Source organism: Macrobrachium rosenbergii, chromosome 13 (assembly GCF_040412425.1).
Source record: "Macrobrachium rosenbergii isolate ZJJX-2024 chromosome 13, ASM4041242v1, whole genome shotgun sequence".
NCBI lineage: Eukaryota > Metazoa > Arthropoda > Malacostraca > Decapoda > Palaemonidae > Macrobrachium > Macrobrachium rosenbergii.
Window position 1 is genome coordinate 54099247 of NC_089753.1, and position 20458 is coordinate 54119704.

Consider the following 20458-nt stretch of genomic DNA (forward strand, 5'->3'; position numbering starts at 1 on the left):
AGTATCCATTTCCTGAGTGTGTGTGTGTTTTCTGAAGCGAGCGTCGTTAAGGAAATACAGCACGCTCTTTCCTCATACTTATAAACCACTCCTCCTCCTCCTACCCCTGTTCGGTCTCTTCTCAGGTACCAGTGCACTCAAGCTCGAAAAGTGGCCGGCATCTCCAAATACCCTGAAGAAAGAGAAGGTGACATTCGAAAATATCCACAAGTACCCAAACTCCCCGTCAAGTCAAGCACCCTCCGGAATGCTGACCGTGACAGGGTTGCGTTCAACCGGTCCTCGGCGGGGGAGCGCCTGTTATCATATAACTGATAATGGCTCTCATAAAAGTGTTGGCGCTCTACATAATTAGGGACTTATTGATTGCATTGTTTTCTGTTACTAGTGGTTATCCTCCTATATAAAACGAAGTGTCTGAGTGTGTGATAAACTTTTCTGGATATATTACATAGCTGTGGGTCACGGCCTCCGCGATTAATTACGACAGAATAATACAATGGCAAAGTACTTGAAAATTACCGCCATTTTCAGTAAGTAGGTACACTAGTTAACCTTATAAGGTTTAAACTTATGCCTGATGCAGAGTAAAAGCTCTCTGTAGATACGATGATGCTTGTTCTCAGAAGCGAACCACTTTAGCTATCTATAATAACAATAGTCATAAATATGGTAAGGTGACTCCATTACAAGATCAAACAGCCGAGTCAAGTCGATTCCAATCATCACTGGGGGCCCAGTGAAACTGAAATTGCTCCTTGTAGCTTTATCCACAGCGCTTTACTGGTAATTATGTCGTATACATCATTTTATAAGATAATGAGTTTTATGCGGTTCCCGATACTTATTGCAATCATTACAGTGAGCGTCAAATAAACAGATGAAAATCAAACTCACAGGTACCACAAATTGCTCTGCGGATTAAGAAAATAGTAGCCTTACATATTTGGTAATGGTTGACTAAGCAAGAATTATAGGTTCAAAATAATAAATATTTCTGTTTCCCCATATTCACTCATCGTAATAACTATATATATATATATATATATATATATATATATATATATATATATATATATATATATATATATATATATATATATATATATGAATATATGTATGTATAAATAAATACATAAATACATATATCTATATATGTATATATTATATATATATATATATATATATATATATACAGTATTCTATGACCCTCGTATTCAGTTCGTGCTAATGCTGCTGAACAATGTTTTTTTTTTTTTTTTTTTGGTGTCATTTCAAAATTGAAATTCTTAACATTTACTCTCCCGGAGTCATTTTCTGAACATCGCACACTTACAATAAATTTCTTTTCAGCCATTACAGTGTTTTTTTACATAAATCAGTATTATTTCTCCGGAATAACTTCTTATAAAATGTGAGAGCCCATTATTAACGAGTTGAAAACTATATGAGTTGAAGTTAGAGCAAGAGACTTCAAAACAATAACGGTCGCACGATATGCTTATAGATTCATTGACCATATCAGCAACTCTATATGTTTTCTGTAGTTGGATTTTCTTATGGAGATCGCCGCCGATTCTTTGAGTCACAACTCGTCAAGAATTCCACTTGTCGAAAGATAACATTTTTCACAAGAAAAGTCAGCCTGTCTGTCAGTGTTCCATTTAAGATTTAACTGCGACAATTCTTTTGTTTATTTTTTAATTATATAATTTTGAATTTCGGGATGTCTGGGTCAGTGCGAAAGTGATGCAATTTACCAGTTATTTATTATTTCCAAATAATTAACAAAGGCAACATTTTTGTATTCAGTCTTTGCAAAAGTCATTGTCTCTTCACCAGTAAAATAATGTTCATTTCGACAGAGGAGTTAATTTTTTATTTCTTAGTACGTACGTTTATATTTTATATAATATATATATATATATATATATATATATATATATATATATATATATATATATATATATATATATATATATATATATAAAATATGTATGTGTTTGTGTGTATATACATAGAGCGACGTGAACCAATTATGTTACACTTAAATACAGAAAGAAGACAGTAGAATATTTTTGTAACTAACGTTATTATGTGTATGAACTTGTTATTAGATACAACTAAAATCTACAATATCGAAAGGAACCTAATACTGATACTTGCGATTGATCAGTTCTCTCTGGAAATAATAATAATAATAATAATAATAATAATAATAATAATAATAAGCGGTCTTTATTGGCTACCCCATGTTAACGCTTAGTATCCCCTATCGAATGTGGAGAAATGTATTATTTGTTTATCTATCTTGATTACACACATATACATGAAACTTCCATTAATGGATAAATGTTTAAAAGAACAACGCGCTAATAGAATCCTAATAGTAATTGCTTTCGGCTTTGAGGAATGAAGAGTTGCTGCTCTCCAGCAGAGCCATCAGCAACAGCATGACGAGCTCGATATAAATGTCGGTCTCTGACCTGAAGGTCTCCAGCGGTCTGGTTACCATGCACGTGGCGGGTAATTCGAGTCCGCGTCGAGGTCTCGTCTGACGGAGGACATCAAAGAATGGCAGCAAATACAGCTCGTAGGCCTCTCGTGGGCGGTCACTTCATGGCGAAGCAGTGAAGAGAAGAGAAGTGAAAAGGACGGGTAGGTTTTGTTGTTCAGTTCTGTCATTTCTCTAACCAGTGAAAAAAGAGAGAGAGAGAGAGAGAGACACGGACGTCTCCGTCAGCTGTACGACTAGCAACAGTTGTTTTCCATTGTTGGAATTGAGAAACTGTTATTGTTTTTCGGTCGCAATCTTTTTCAGATTTTATTTCAGTCCGTTGTCCATTAATTAAGCCCTTGCAAATTGTTGATCTGTGTAGCTACATGGTCAAATAGCAATGTTACTATCATTATTATTATTATTTTCTTCCACCCTTTTTCACCGGTTTTCTTCGAGGCTGATTGGAGTAAGGTCATGAAGTTGCTCGTTACACCGCTGTTAAAAAAAAAAAAAATTCAAACACGGGATGGACGTCATCATTTTTAAGAATGGCTCCAAAATAATCAAATGACTTGGAGCAGACACCTAATTAAATCAGTAAGTCATACCGATATATCATATATGCTAATTGAGAGGTCATTCCTTCGCTAAACTGTTTAGAATATTCTGTTGTTTTATGTACAGATGATAATTATGATAATGAAATTGATGTTGAACAGCGATTACGGAATTAATAACCTTTACCCTGTCTAATTTCAATGTAGCAAACCTATATTTTGTAGTGGCTCAGTGTGTGCATTTACATGTGTAACATTTAGTCATTACAATTTTATATAAATATATTATATATATATATATATATATATATATATATATATATATATATATATAGTATGCGTTAAACAAAAATATGATCATTCAAATTGTTTAAATAACTTTCCTATGGAACATTCGAACGGGAGCGGCCCAAAAGCCAGGACCCCACAATAGCGCTGAAGCAATTCAAGGACTTCTTAAGATCATCAGTCAGCGTTCGTTTTAATTTTCCGTCGCTTTTGTTAGGGCAGTGCGATCTCAATCTCAGCAGCCGTTGAACGTTACTAAAAAAAAAAAAAATATCGAAAATACAAAAAATAAATGAGGGTAAATCAGTTCCACAGCGAATGTTTCCGCTCCAATAAGAAAATATATTTGTTTTACTTAAAATAACACTGATGGTTTTTTTATTTTTTTAAATTTTCATGGTGGGTATTCGTCTTAGCAATTTGCCACATGTCATTCCGGAAAGAATCAAACTTTGTAATACAAATATCTACCACCGGTCATTCTTGACCGAAGTTGGAAAGTTGCGCTCGCTAAAACTTCAACGTTATTTAAATAAATGGAATGAAAATCATTCGTATATCAGAACATTTTAGTTTATAATAAGTGTTTCCCTTATGCGTCACTTCACTTGCGTCTTCCATTTTAACACAGATCTTACCAGCTACTCCTAGTTGAATAGACATCCCAACCTAAGATATTTTTATTATTTTATTTTTACAGTTTCTCTCTTAAGATGGACATCGGAAAATTTCTCTTAATTAAATTGTTTGTCTCATATTTGGAATCCATTATCATCATTCTTATTACTGTTGTTATTGCTATTGGTTCAAATCGGCACTCCATCTTCATGTCCGCTTAACGACGTGAGTGACATATATATGGCCTTAGTAATGACAATGACATCAATTACTTCCTTAAAGAGAGGATGTTCAGCTTCTAATGACTCTATGCTCTTTCCGCGAGGAAGAAGTAGTAGTGAGCGCTGGACCTTACCTCGCTGCCAGGGTGTCGTGATGTTGACTGAAGGGGAAAGGCGGGTCATAATTAGAATCCTTCTTGGGGTCGTCCCGACTCAAGAGGCTGGCGATGCTGAAGGATTTGTGCGAAGGAGGGGAAGACGTTTTCGGGGAGCTCGCCCCGCTGTCGGAACTTCTCGCCGGGGGTGTGGTGCTCGTGGTCGACCTCTCGGGGGTTCCGCTACTCCTGAGGGACTCTCCCATTCCTCCTACCGGTGGCGGAGACCTTCTTCCCAAGGGCGATGGCGTTCTGCTGCTCGGTCCGACGGCGGGACTGCTGTGGGCTGTGATGACGCTCGCTAACTCGTAGGACATTGCTGTGTGCGAAGGCCTAAGGCTTGAGGAGCTATGACTGACGAGTTTCCTGCAGGTGCTCTCACCCACAAGACTTCTTCAGGACTTCTCAAAGAGTGGCCCAAACACTTCGGAAGGGCCTCATTGCAACGCCAGTCAGTTGGCTCTCTCGAGTGATAAATTGATCATTCGATAATCCTCACCCGCCACTTGAAATGAATCAAATTCTCTACTTAAATCCAAGTGTCCACAAAGTTTCTTACTAATTAATGAGCACTTTTTTCAAAGTTTTCCTGAACATCCAAACTACGATCACTGTCATAAAAAAAGTGTCCCTCGGAATGAGCTCGTTGACGATTTTATCACCCTACAGATCAGATTGTGTTAAGTGTCACAGCAACTTTCGTAGGTGAAGAGCAGGTGAAAAACTACGCTTATTTGGACTGATGCTGCACGACGAGTGGCGATAGAGATGAAGAAAAAGCAAGCATTTGAGTTTCAAGTGGGCCCACACGTGTCCCCGCCCACAAGACTAATGGCTTCGATCTGCTCGAGCGCTTCCCGTCTCCATTGGTTACCGAGCCCGCGAAGGCGGGGCCTTTCGGGATGTGCCTCGCTCCCATTGGTGTACGATCTTGAGTGTTGAGGTATCATACACCCAATGATTGGCCGAACGGCAAAGTTAATTTCACACTGTTACAAGGGTAGTCGGCGCGTAAGTGTGGAAGGCGACACCTTAGCTGACGGCGTGCTGGATTGGACTCCGATCTCGTGAATAATTTATGGGAGATCACACACACACAAGAGCCCAAGATGGCCTGGGGAATGATACCCCTGGCGAAGGAGAAGGCGCGCCCAGGACCCTGACCAGGGGAGTGAGAGATAAAAACGGGTAGAGAGCCGTAGAACGCTGGGCCCTAAACATTGATATCAAAACTTGTAGAGGAGGAGGACTACAAGTATGTCTAAGCGGGCACTACTCGTAGGGGGCTTTCAAGGAGTAGTTCTTTATCACGCTGCTAAAGCAATTTTTACTCGAGTTTATCACAGCACTTTTAACCCGTCTCGTTTTACCAGCATTCTTTTTCTTTTCTTTTTCTTGCCCTTTTTTGAGAGGGAGATGAGGGAGGGACTTTGTGAGAGTTTAAGACGATAGCGCAGTTTTTTCATGTTTTCCTTTTCTTAACCAGTTCCTGTCTATTCCCAAAGGGGAGGTGGCTATACTTCTTCCTTTAGGGAAGGTACCAACAGTATGTTTGTTACAGAGATTGCTGTAGGTTAAACTCCAGATCTCCTGCCATTTGTTCGTTGTCTCAGCTGATGGTGTTATTCTGTTCTTGGCTTCCTTTGGCTTTCCCCGAAAGCTTTCCTTTTCCCTTGAGAATTGTATATCTTCACTATGATAAGAATGAGTATAAATGTATGTAGTATGTACTGTCTGTACATTTATTTGCGTGTGTGGCGTATAAGGAGGTTGTAAAACAAAACTATCTCGATTTGGAAATCACTGTGAAGCTTTCAGATTGCAGCCTTGTGGGCTACTTATAACTCCACGAATAACAATACAGAACATTTTATGCAAAACATAAGTCATTTAAAGAAACTTCGGACGTGGGCAGTAGCGGTGGAACAGCATTACAAATTATTGGTTATATTTTTCTCAAGCTTTATCCATGACACTTATGAACTGTCGTTCCTTTTTGAAGGTCTGAGTCCAGAGGAGCCACATCAGGCCTCTTAAGTCCTTTAACAACTTACCGCACTTGACTTGAAGCCAGGTCTTTGCTGGCATAAACTCCGCTTAATCTAAACCAAACTTTGAATTGTTTTCGAAAGATTCACAGTACATAAGGTCTTACTGTTTTCGTCTCTTGGTCTCCCATAAAGCCCCATGCTGATTAAGAGGAGGTTTAGTTTCCGTATCTGCATCGAAGCTTATTGGATTATTTTCCTGTGTTGGTGATTGTGATCAGTTTGTCTTTTTCCCTCAGATGAGTTGAGAAAGAAGACAAAGATCACGGGGTTTCTATCCGATTCCCCAATGGTTGTGACTTGTTTGTTTACGTATTTATAATTTGGACGTCAGAATTTTTCAAATTTTTGCGAAGGTAACGGTAAAAAACGTGGGATGCTCACAGCTTTCCTCTTCAGAACCCTCTGAGACAGCTCTTTTAACGAACTGAGATGTGTAGAGAAAGTGAATCTTGGCTTATTTTAGATTTGATAGCATACAAAAGTTGTTATGATACATTGAATTGCTTTGCGGACAAAGTTGAAACTTTAAATTTATCTTAATTCTATATTTTTTTGAAATCGCAGTGAAAAAGTCGTCCCTTGGTTCCAATTCCAATTACAAGAACTTTTCGAAAGAGATCACTTCTCTTACGAAAGTCATCTCAATGTGAAACTGAATGGAATAATTCCAGACAGTAGCCTACTATCCTGTTATCATCTCTTCATTTTTTAGTTATGTTCCAATTTTTTGTCAGTTTAGTAACCTATTCTTCCTCTTCAGTGTGATATGGAGCTTGGATGATAGACATCTGTCACTTCAGGCGTAGGATTCCTACACGGCCTCAGAATATGCTCTGAGGGGGCGTCGTCTTCAATTAGCTAAGCGTATTGCAGCTTCAGTAATTATCGTTACTATAGCCGACGTTTAAAAGAACTTATTGCATGTTCACAGCTCTTATGATAGAAACGTTTCCGCGATGGGAAACGAAATTATGATATTCTAAACTTAAGAAAACTTTGCGCCCGTTTTACGCAGAATGAAGTACCGAGATTAAGGGGCTCATTTTAGTTTAGTCATTCTCAAGAGCTGAGACTTACTCAGTAAGGTGACGCTTCAGTCCTAACATAGAAGAAGGGATCTTATTACCTCATTTCTTTCAAGAAGATTAGCCCGTGACATCAAGCAAGTGTGTTAAGCGCAGGTCTCTACGGGTAATAAGGTTCTTGTTTGATTCTAACAACTTAATTGTTCATAGTACGGAAGTATGCGAGTGATTACGAAAACGAAAGGCCTGGTGCGTACTAAATTAATGTTCTTCATCTGCATGGGATCTGCTGCATTGATTAAACCAGAAAAGAGCGAACAAGTAATGAATTTAAATGAAAAAATCGTGAATGCTAAATAACCGTTGAAAGTCATTTGAAAGAAGGATAGCAGTGAAAGGTGTGTTCCTTAGTACCTTAAACACTATACAAATATCTTTAGCAAGATCTGAAGTGGAGTTATAGTACTGTCTGCATCGCATAATTAAACCATTTGCATCTGGAAGGAAGTTTGTTCCCTAATGGATGAAAGGAGGATAGCTCCTTGCAACCAATCGATATTAGATATGCCATCTTTCTTAACATGGTATATATAATATTCCCTCACTGAAAAACGAAGTTTTGTCTTATAGGCAAATGAATATGATGTCCTTCTCGCTCATCAAAATTTTGTCCCCCATCATATCAAGTTCAGTAAGCGCGCCAGCAGTGTGAGAATGAAACAGCGAAAGAACTCGGTATATATACAGTGTACACACACACACATATATATACATATATGTGTGTGTGTGTATGCGTGTGTATGAATTTTCGTCATATTACCTCTCTAGATAGACCAGTGAAGTCGGAGGTGGTAGGTGGCGAATCACCACTTGTCAATTGTAGTTTCCCTTCGGAATTACTTCCGAGGCAGGGCAGATTGGATATTAAACATTTATAACTTAATGTTCATGTGTATGTATATATATGCATATATATAATATACAAATAATATATATATATACTGTATATATATATATATATATATGCACATGCGTATATGTATACATTTATTTGTGTGTGTTTTATGCATATGCAGTTAATACAGGTGATATATCTTAATGTTTATCGAATATCTTCTAGTGTTTAAGACTAACTGACAGTTGCCAGATAACGTTGGACAGGATATTTTAGATCCAAACTTGGATGAAGACCTTGAAATTTGTTTGTTTCTCCACTGGTTTCAGTTTTAATAAAACGAAAGTTAAAGCATAAAAACACAGGAAGGTAACCTTCCAAATAGTTTTGATTATAAAGTTTGAACTTACTTATATAAGTATCTCCGTCGGAGTAGTGAAGTACAGTAGGCTACAATGATGAGCAGAAATCAACCAAGGTTAAGTAATCGATCGATGTGCGAGACACCAGCAAACGTGAAAGACAAGACCAAGCAAGAATAGATGAACTACATTCTGGTCTTTGATGCTTCTTCAGCGATTTTCATACTGAACGTATGATTATTATCATTATGATTAAGATGATGATGATGATGATTATTGCAAAAATGAAATCTACAAATGTGTACTTGCAATAAAGGTCAGAATTGAAAATTAATGCTGTCAAAATTAAAACTTAATGATGAGAACTTTCGAGATCTTATTCAGTTCCCATCTACAACTAGAAATGTCCGTCTAAGGAACAGTAAATATACTGTAAATGTGAACTTTAGAACCTGAAAGAATATTATTGTTATTACTGATATTGTTTTTTTTTTTTTGTCTGCATTCTTTAGTCAATACTTTCTTCTAAGAGGTCTTTGATATTCAGATGTCTCTCCCAGCTCCCATACGATATTACTTTTTTGCAGTCCCTGCATTCGATTCTTCAACCGGACGAGGAGGGACGACATTGGCCACGTTCCTTTCAATCCATTTTGATTCTGTTGACCCATTCTCTGAATTAGGTACTTAGTTGTTATTCGACCATCGTAGGTCGCACCTGGGGTGAATATATATTATATATATATATATATATATATATATATATATATATATATATATATATATATATATATATATATATATATATATATATATATATATATATATATATATATATGTATATATATATATATATATATATATATATATATATATATATATATATATATATATATATATCTGTATATATATATATATATATCTGTAGGACCGAAGGCAGCTGCAGCTGCGATTATTGTAACTTGACTTTCTGTTGTTTATACATTAGACTCTGCTGGCTTACAGTTCTTGTGGGAATGTTCCGTAATTATTTTAAGGGGTGAATAGAACTCATTTTCAGTTTCACTTTAAACTTTTTTGTTAAAGACAGCTTGACCATCCCTCTCACCATTTGACGATCGCTATAGCTAATTCATGGTTTAGGGATTCATTCCCTCTGCTGTTAAGCTCTAGAATTTTCTTCCAGGTTGCGTTCTCCCACGCTCCTTTACTCATCCAAATTTAAAAGTTGAATCCCGTACAGTTTGGGGGTAAGCTCAATTTTTTTCCTATCTTTATACATTTTATTTTTGCATTGGGTAAAATGCATTATGAAGTCAGTCAAACCAGCATTTGCATGGAGTAAAATCTAAGGAAGATTTTTATTGAACGATGAAGAGTCGGCGGTGACCTTAGTACTGTTTTATTAATTGCTTGCACTCTCTCTTTTTTTTTAAGAAAAGACAACGGAAAACCAAACAATACTTTGCTCATTACACTCGCCGCAACCACGACAACGAATATACGAGATAATATGCACACACACACACGTATATGTATATATTTATATGTATATATATTTATATATATATATATATATATATATATATATATATATATATATATATATATATATATATATATATATATATATATATATATATATATATATATATATATATATATATATATATATATATATATATATATATATATATATATATATATATATATATATATATATATATATATATATATATATATATATAAATATAGAATATATATATACTTTATGCCATTGACGAATGGCTTGGAAATGTATAATATCTTATTTGTATGTATGCATGAATGTAGGGTGATTCAAAAGTGATAATAATCATATAAATGTATAATATATGTACACAAAGGGTGATTCAAAAAGTGCAAAAAATTTCTCATTTTTGTTCATACATCATTCTACGTTCAAAACATCGACAGTGATTGTCAAAAGACAGTTAAATACATGTTTCATATATTTTAGCATCCGTCCAAGTATGAATCAATTGCTGTGAATGCAAAAGTATACTTTTTTATATACGCGCCATGACAAAATAATAGCCAATAAGATTTTCACCTTTATCAACTGAACCAAGATGAATTACTGTGGAGAAATCTTCCACAAGATTAGCCACTTTTATATGCCTTGGAAGGGGACTCTCATTAATAGTGTGTCGACCTCCTTTACACATATTGCACATCTCACTGTATGACGGAACAGTAAATTTGTAATTAATTGCCACCGCGCTTCTAGTGAATAGTAATTACTTTTAAATTGCTGAAAAAACTGTCAGTGTTTTGAGATAATAGCCCACCATATCCCAATAAAGAGTGGTGGAGGCTTGTGGCGCCCTGAGAGGTAGGAAAGGCTTATAAACGAACAAAAACTACTTTCCCTGGGGCCAGCGGTATTCACCAGGTTAGGGTTGTCAACTTATTTAATTACTAGCGTAGTGATGGTAAGGAACTACACATTGCAATATATTGCATTCTGCATTTCTATTCACGACTAGTGGCTCAGCATACTGAATTATACTTAGTTGGAAGGAGGCGTTCAGTTGGTTTGGGATTCTAGAGCCTATGTGTCTTAGTAAAGGTGGGAACAAATGTCTGTATGCGGCATTTGAGCCTCTTTCATAATGCCTACGATAATGTTGCTTTTAAACTAATGCACCATAATGTGAAATAAAACAAGAACATTCTTGCTACTGTGTGAGGTATATTTGCCATCAAACACCGTAGCGGGGGGTTGTAGCAGATGCTTTCTACTCATGTTGCAAAATCTGCAGAAGAACGTATAAACAATAATAGAAAGTAATTGTCTAGATTAGCAAGACATTCTCAAAGATCACAAAATATTTCATTGAAAACCATCTAAATATGATTTCCGCGCGAGAATAGCAACTGCTGATAGCTTGATGGTTATATATATATATATATATATATATATATATATATATATATATATATATATATATATATATATATATATATATATATATATATATATATATATACATACATATGTGTGTATGTATATATATGTATATATACATATATACTGTATATTATCCGTCCGTTTACTTATATACATACATACAGTATAAACACGCATCAGTATGTAAACAGATTTTGTCGATTAGAGAATAAATCTTAAAGTTGAACATTAGGAATCAGATGACGGGATAGACTTGGAAATGGTACCATAGTGGAAACGACGAAGGGAAATGGAGGTGGCTCGGACATGTCCTTCTCAGTAATTTGGGGAGAAAAGTACATGACAGTGTCAGCATGGCTCCTGTGGACACCAGAGGAGTTAGAAAACTCAGACCTACTTGGATGAGAACTGTGAGACGGGGACTGGAGACAGTGGAGATTAGTGAAGGTGACAGCACAGGAAAGACGTGAGTGGCTGAATTTCACAGCATGGCCATGGAGGCATTGAGGACAGTGATGATTAGGCATGCTCTGTATATTGGATTAATATTATTTATCTTATATTGCTCGTCTTATCTTATCTGATACATTCCCTTTTAATTGCTATACAACTTAAAAATTGCTGTAATTCCTTACCTTCGCTCTTGCTTATTTTCAAGTTCTAAAAACCTGACACACTACGGAAATGGAGGCAGGGCAAATAATCGCCTCGTGTTCGGGGATGATAGCATAATAAGGAAGTACGATATCCAGACACGCTCTTAACGTGTTAAGCTCTGAGGAGGTCGTGCCGCACCTCGCCTTAGGATTAAGTGTTGATGGGGAAACTGGACCCGGATGAACGATTAGGCTGCAACGACGCGACCTATCGGGGGATTTAAAGCGGAAGTGGTGTTTGGATTGCCAATAAGCAGGGGTGGGGATTGTATCATATTTCTGAAGAAACGGGGAGAGAGAGAGAGAGAGAGAGAGAGAGAGTTGTTTTCAGATAGCATAGATCTCAACCGGATGGGAAAGAACGTGAAGAAAACTGATATGGCGAAAACAAAAATTAAGACTGATACTACACTAATACGATAATAATACTTTTTAAATTAAATTATTGTTATTATTGTTATTTCTATTCATGTTATTCTAACACACTCCTTAGACGACACGCAATATTGATGTCTTAATGGTAAATGCAGTGTTTTCAATACAAGCAGGTAATTTGAACTTAACTATAGAAAACGCATTTAAGAAAATAAAGATATGATTAATATGTGTAAAATTTAAACGTTATAAAAGTACACAAAGAAAGCAACAAATATCAGCTATGGATATAAAAGATAAGAAATTACTTGAGGTCGGGATAAAAAAAAGTACGTTTGCCCCGTTTCAAATGCTTGCCTTTGTAATACGTGTTATTCACTGTGATATTCTTCGATTAAAATTAGGAAGAAAATTTAGCTCATACCAGAACCATAATTTTAGCAAATAGTGTTTGTTCCATTTTGTTGTTGCTGTGTTAGATGAATTAGTAATTTCAATTAAAGATAGCCACTTCACTTTAGTGGAGGTAATCTTTTCCTGCCTCATTTCCCGTTTCATAGTAATAATGTATAGAAATTGTATCTCTGTGATTATATGTCCATTATGGTTCTCAGAAAGAAGGCTATAGGTCTCAAATACAAAAGTAAGATTTCGTGGGATTCATCACATACATCTTAACCAGATTAGTGCTGCCTGCGCTACCCCATAGCAAAAGTACATACTTCCACTTTTAAAGACTCCTGATTTTATTTTTAATAATGCAGTAAATTTCATAAGAGCTTTAATTTACAACAACAACAATAATAATAATAATAATAATAATAATAATAATAATAATAATAATAATAATAATAATACTGCTGAATCAGCACCTTTAAGTTTTGTATAGCCTCTTCTGTATCTCGTATAGTACGCTTGTCTTTAAGAGGACCGAGGGCATTTGCTTATAGCACGTTCTATTACAGTGTTTTAAGTTACCCTTACGTCTTTGATTGGGAAGATACGTGAATGGAAATGACGAGTCTACACATTATACAGTGCTCGTCTAACATTTGGGTGGTTAGCATCTGGCTGTAGCTAGGCTGGTCCTTCTTGTCCATGACACTTATTGGATGATCTTCCACTTCTGATGCCAGGACAGGGATGGGAGTTTGCTCTGCTGCCAGCTTGGAGGATTGCTTAGATGTTCAGCAGGAAGAACTTGTGCTGGGGGTCTCTCTGGTGCTGGTTCAGAACCGGGTTCCCTCTGAAGAGTCGCAGAAAGACAAATACTCATGGGTGATGTTAAGAGTAGGGCATTGTTTTAGGAAAAACGTCCAGTGCTTTTGTATATTGATTTGCGGGCATTGTTGCAGGATGAGCATGCAATGCTTTTGCTTATTCTGAATTGCTGGTGATGTTTGGGTGCCTTGCCAACCATTTCAGCCTCTAATAAATTTCTTATCAGGAGCTTTGCTGTGATTGTAGGGGCAATGTTCATGGTTAGCTCCCTCCTGTAGCTGGCATGAGAAACGTTTAGAAAGACGAGTGGACGTCCCCCTAGTATAAGATGGCTGGGAGTTATCTAATTTTGGGTTATTGGAATTTTTAACTGATATTACTTTTCTTTAGGGGCTCTCCAGTTGGGGCTAGGTTATTCCATAGATGGTGGTTGGCAGTCTCAGGTTCTTATAATAATTGATGAGTTTCATATGATAGGCAAGGTTGGTGGTTCAATGTTTTCCAAGATGGTACGTCTAAGGGAGTCCGTGTCCTGGTGGTGATTTGAGTGCATAAATCACTATTAGTAGTGAATGACATTGGAATCTGTCGGGAATCTAAATGCAGTTGAATCATCATAACAGTGAGTCACCAAGGATTTGGTACATCATCAATTTCTATATTTGTTAAGCGTGACAGAGATCTCCTCTTGACAGTACGTAGGCTTCTTGTGCCAAATGTGGCACTCGCTTTTACTGTTAAACCCCCAGGTTGCTGGGCTTGATGTCCATTTTGGTGGTGAAACCAAGGTCCCTTGGGAATGGCACTATTGTAAGCCTTCTTGCAGTTAAACTGCAGTTCTGAACATTCCTCGGATTTCCTCTGTAAGGTCTTGGTATCATCTTTCTATAGAACACTAGTGAAAATGTTTTCTTTGAACAGCAGTGTGTTGGTGGGGCACCTTTTCCTCAGCAATGCTCATGTAAAAGTTGTTGAGGAGGACCCCAAAGGGGTATCCCATCTGTACACCATCTACCTGGGTTTGCATTCACCCTCAGTGTGCGAATAGTTGAGGCTTCCTAGATTTTCAGGCTCAGGGTAGGGTTGTTACTATATACCCACTGCAAGACCATCTTGATGGTTTTGTCAGTATGAACGCTAGTGAAGAGATTATCATATCCAACAAGTCAATGATCCAGTCAGAGAAAGTCTCTACAGTACATATGGAGGAAGCCAACAGATAGTACGAGACAATACTTCGGTGGGACATGATGTGAAGAGAGGATCTTACTCACTGTTGTGGGTACTGAGTGCACTGGAGTGGGAACCTGACTGATTATAGGACTTAGGGTGTTGCTTTGTTTATAGGCCTTAATGTTGCCATATGTATACCCTGGCTTGAGGTCTCCAGTGATGCATGTGAGGGGAGGGGAATTCCATCACTGGAACAATTCTCCTTGATGTTACTAATTAGGTTCCTGGTTAATCTCTGGAATTTGTCACTGTTGCTGCATCTCTGAGTATCCAAGATAAGATGGTACTCCTGTCTGCTGAGGCTTTGGCTAGGAGAAATGATTAGAGAGTTACTCAACTTGACCACACCTCAAGAATCAAAATTGTGGTTGTGGTCAAGTGAGACTTCTACCTTGAGGCACTTCTTCATAGACTGAACTCACGTAAGGTAGAAGAGTTGTGGAGGTGGTTTGGTTATTGAACTTTGGTACTAGTAGTTTAATAATTAGTGATTCAAAGATAGCAAGTAAATTGCAACTTATCAAACTACTAGTACCAGAGTTGAATAACCGAACAATCTCCACAACTCTACCTGCTGTGAGTTTACCCTGGCCTGGAATTTTTTGTCACTCAGCTTTTATACTACGTCCAACTGGTAAAGTTTTCCTCCTTTTGTTTGCTCATATAACTTAGTATTTTATTTTGGGTAATCCTGAGTGTGGGTCTGTATTTACATTCTACTGTGCATTTCAGGGCCGTGTCTAATTGATTTTCGTCGATAAAATCTACAAAGCATCGGATATGGATCGTATTTTGTAAATAGGTATTTGAAGCCACAGCCTAATTGGCAAAAATATGCAGTGATGTCTAATGTTGCTAACTGAGACACTTATCAGAGTAAGTCAAAGAAATTTAAAGGAAAACTTAGCTAAATCTAGCAGGTTCGTAGTTAGAGGCTAGTAAAACGTCATTACTGATGGCCCTCCCACTCACTAATACTATAGTATGACGCAAGGCCAAGAGAGACAAGGTAACTTACGTAGGCGATGACGTATCTTAGAGGTACCTGCTCATTACTAACACTAATGTTTGTTGTAGGGTTGTTGAGTGGTTATTACTGTCTATGTTTTTTTGTGGATTTGAAGTTACTCATTCTTTCAATTTTCACTTATTTCACTATGATTGTAATTCACCAGTTCCAAAGGTTTTGTATAACTGATAGTGAAAGGGTAAACAGAAACTGCATTATAATTGCTATGTATTCCTAAAGTCAACGTAAAATTGTACAATGAAAATAGTAATATTGTCTATGTATATATACCAAATTCTTATTCATTACCCGTGGGATCACCAAAGGAAACCGTAATATTATCGTTATTCTCAACAACGATTTGCCTCCTAGCCTTTTTTTTAATACTGGAATATGATGCAGTCATGCTTCTGTTTTATCAATGACCTTGGTGCTATGAACGTAATGCAGTTACTGCTTTCAATGATAATGATGCTTTCTATAGCAAGTGTTGTATTTTTTTTTTTTTTTTTGTATGTGCTTTAAGTCAGATCTGTGTTTCTGTCTTTGGTTTCAACTGCTATGGTCGCCTGTTTAGGTGACGAACGCTAAGAAGCAAAGTAGTAGTAGTTTCAACTCGGTTAAGTTTAGGCAAAATCTCTAACGATTTCTTTATTTATCTACTTTGACTGTACAGATAAAAATGTTTAGATTATCATCGATTTATAGTATATTATCTTATCTTACAATTTAGATAATTATCGCATATCCCACTCAAGGTATTCCTTATTGTACAAGAGGGTCAAGTATTTGTTTTTCTACGATCATTGCCATACAACTGGGAACCTGCTATTACGTCTGGTGTCATACTTTACGTCACAACTAGCCTCTCTCTGGGTGCTTTCTAAATTTAGCTAAGTTTCCCTTTAAATTTCTCTGATTTACTCTGATAAGTGCTTTAATTATCCACACTAGACTTCACTGCATATTTTTGCCAATTAGGCCGTGGCTTCAAATAGCAAATTTCCAAAATACTATCCATATCCGATGCTTTCTAAAGATTTTATCGACGAAAATCTATTGGACACGGCCCTGAAATGCACAGCAGTTTAATGTATGTTTCAGCTTTGGGAATGAGACAGATGTCTTGAAACGCTAGCAATAAAGGAATGACGTTACTGTGGACGTCTTCCTCTGCCCTTGGTTCTGTGTCCCTTGGTTGACAGCAGCCGCTTACCCCCTCTGTTATACATACATACATACATGCATACATATATATATATATATATATATATATATATATATATATATATATATATATATATATATATATATATATACTGTATATATGTATGTATGTATGTATATATGTATGTATGTATATATATATATATATATATATATATATATATATATATATATATATATATATATATATATATATATATATATATATATATATATATTTGTATGTACGTAACTGAGCAGGGCTTTCCCTTTTAAAAAATAATCGAATACTCCATAAACCTCAGTGTAATTAGGATGCACAGAAAAAGGTAGCTTCAGTCTATGAGAGTTTTCGTTTTACATTGCTCACATCTAGAGCCAGGCGCAAAAGTGTGTCATGAGTTAGAAGACAAAGATGCATTCGGGAACAAAGCGCTGAGCTCAGTGGAAGGCATCGCAAAATGCCTAGTACAAATAAAGCCACAAGAGTCGCATGACACTCAAGCATGAAAGGACATTTATTTTCAGCGCTGAGATGGAGACTTATAGCAATGATGCCTTAGAGCTGCAACGCCAACTAAGGACGTTGTGGCTCTTCATTCTGGTGAGCAGTTAACAACAACAACAAAAAGGCAATTCTTAAGGAAATGCCAACTACTTGTTTATTTACAAATACAAAAGCATTTGCTCATCACTTTTATTTAACGATTTAATGACGAAATATTTACGAACACTGTGCGTGTGCGCGTTCACACAATATATATATATATATATATATATATATATATATATATATATATATATATATATATATATATATATATATATATATATATATATATATATATATATATATACATATGTTATATATGCATATATATATATATATATATGCATGCATATATATATACATATATACATATATACATACATACATACATTATATGAATATGTCAATATACACATGCATATACATACATACATACATATATATATATATATATATATATATATATATATAAATATATATGAATATGTATATATATATATATATATATATATATATATATATATATATATATATATATATATATATATATATATATATATATATATATATATATATATATATATATATATATATATATATATATATATATATATATATGTTATATTGGTCAGAATGGTCTTGACATTCAGCTTACCTGAGAGAGGATCAGGGCTGGATTTCCAGGCGAGGTAGGGGATGTTGCGGCGCTGTCGACCCAATTTGGTAGAGTTCATCGTTGGGTTGACCTAAGCAATCAATTTAATACCTAAAAGTTAGATGACTGCTGTGGGTCGCAGAAGTGGCAGAGAGGGGCGCGACCCTAGCATTCTTTTTCAAAATACTTACTAAAACCCGAAAGGTTTAAATGTGTGTGTGAGTGTGTTTGTATCTTTTTGATAATTTCTTCATAAATAGTTGTTTTGGGATTTCTGATTATAAAAAAGTCTAAGGCTACTTAGAAGCTGATGGTTTCAAAGTAATCATGGCACCCATAGAAACAAAAGCTGTGAAAACATTGGTACTAATAACAATAAGAAATTAAAAGCACAGCTATTATTCTTTTAGGATAAAATGAGGATAGTTAATTATTTAAATGAAATTACATCCAAACAAATACTCTTCCAACAGCTGTGACACCTCCAGAGGAATAGAAAAAAAAATCTAGTAAAACGGGGATCCAAAATATCTGATGTCAAGTCCGCGAACTTTCATAAAAGCCAAGCATGTGATTCATTTCTCTCTCTCTCTCTCTCTCTCTCTCTCTCTCTCTCTCTCTCTCTCTCTCTCTCTCTCTCTCTCTCTCTCCACCGATGTGTCGCTTAATGAGCAGGAACTTCCTCATGCTGTATAAGTACACAGTCCAAATCGGTAATGATTCGTTCGCTATTGATCGAAAACTATGACAAGTACTTACTACACACTATATACAAGCTGATCTCAGAGCAGGAGAGTTCATCCTTTCACTATACAAAGGCAACTATGGAGAATGAAATAACACACGGATTATTTCTTGTATTTCTCAGGATTTCCGGAAAGGAAACATTGTTTCAGTGGAAAAATTTAGCCGCGAGCTGTAATAGGCTCAGGAATTTAAGTTTTATACACACACACACACATATATATATAATATACACGTATAATATATTTATGTGTGTATATAATATATATTATAATATATATATATACATACATATATGTATATATATATATATATATATATATATATATATATATATATATATATATATATATATATATATATATATATATATATATATATATATAGAATCTACTGGTCACTTTTTGCCAGATACATAAGTAATTGTAATAGTCACAATGCCCTCTTAACTTCTCGAATTCTTGGCGCTTTTTTGGATACGCTTGTCACTACAAAGCCTTAAGATCCAAGTGCAAGAAACTGAAGTGGTTGTGATGTCCGGTAGCCCGAACATCACAACCACTTCAATTTCTTGTACTTGGATCTTAAGGCTTTGTAGTGACAAGCGTATCCAAATAAGCACGAAGAATTCGAGAAGTTAAGAGGGCATTGTGACTATTTTATATATACATATAGATATTTTACTACAAGAGATCCGTGTCTCTCATATCAGCGTCGTAATGAGAAGAAAATGCGTTGTGAAAAACACTCAGTAATTAGTGTATATCAGTGCTAAAGAAAGTCGGGTGAAATTGAAGCGTACGGGAACCCCAGACGAAATGGCGCTCTTTGACACACTTTTGATGATGAGCACCCCAGCCGGAGTGAAAGGAAAAATCGAGATTTACGATTATTATTATTATTTTTTATAATGATCATAAGTATAAAACATATCAGTTAACAAATATACATTAATTATATTATAAAAATAAACATTTAGTTAGCAAGGAGAATGAATAAAACTTTCTAAAACATTTAGAATATAGACAAACAAACAAACCAGTAAAATTGTGAAAGAGTGTAATAATCCTAAAGTCTAAAATTACCATTAATCCGGGTTCTACATTTAGTCGAGGTGGTCTACTTAACCAGTAACACTTCTGGCATACTCTAACCAACGTCCTCGGTAACCTTCCCTTGTTGGC

At 35.8% G+C, this 20458-nt stretch overlaps 1 protein-coding gene across 1 annotated transcript in view; it reads right to left on the reverse strand.

Annotated features, from left to right (window-relative positions):
- The window catches only part of LOC136845317 (homeobox protein HMX3-B-like), a 39956-nt gene extending 34856 nt beyond the window's left edge, over nt 1-5100 (reverse strand). Inside the window, exon 1 of the mRNA XM_067115533.1 lies at nt 4319-5100. Within this exon, the coding sequence (XP_066971634.1) occupies nt 4319-4656 (338 nt within the window). The 5' untranslated portion in view covers nt 4657-5100. The remainder of the gene's footprint in view (nt 1-4318) is intronic.
- Nucleotides 5101-20458: the final 15358 nt, after the last annotated feature.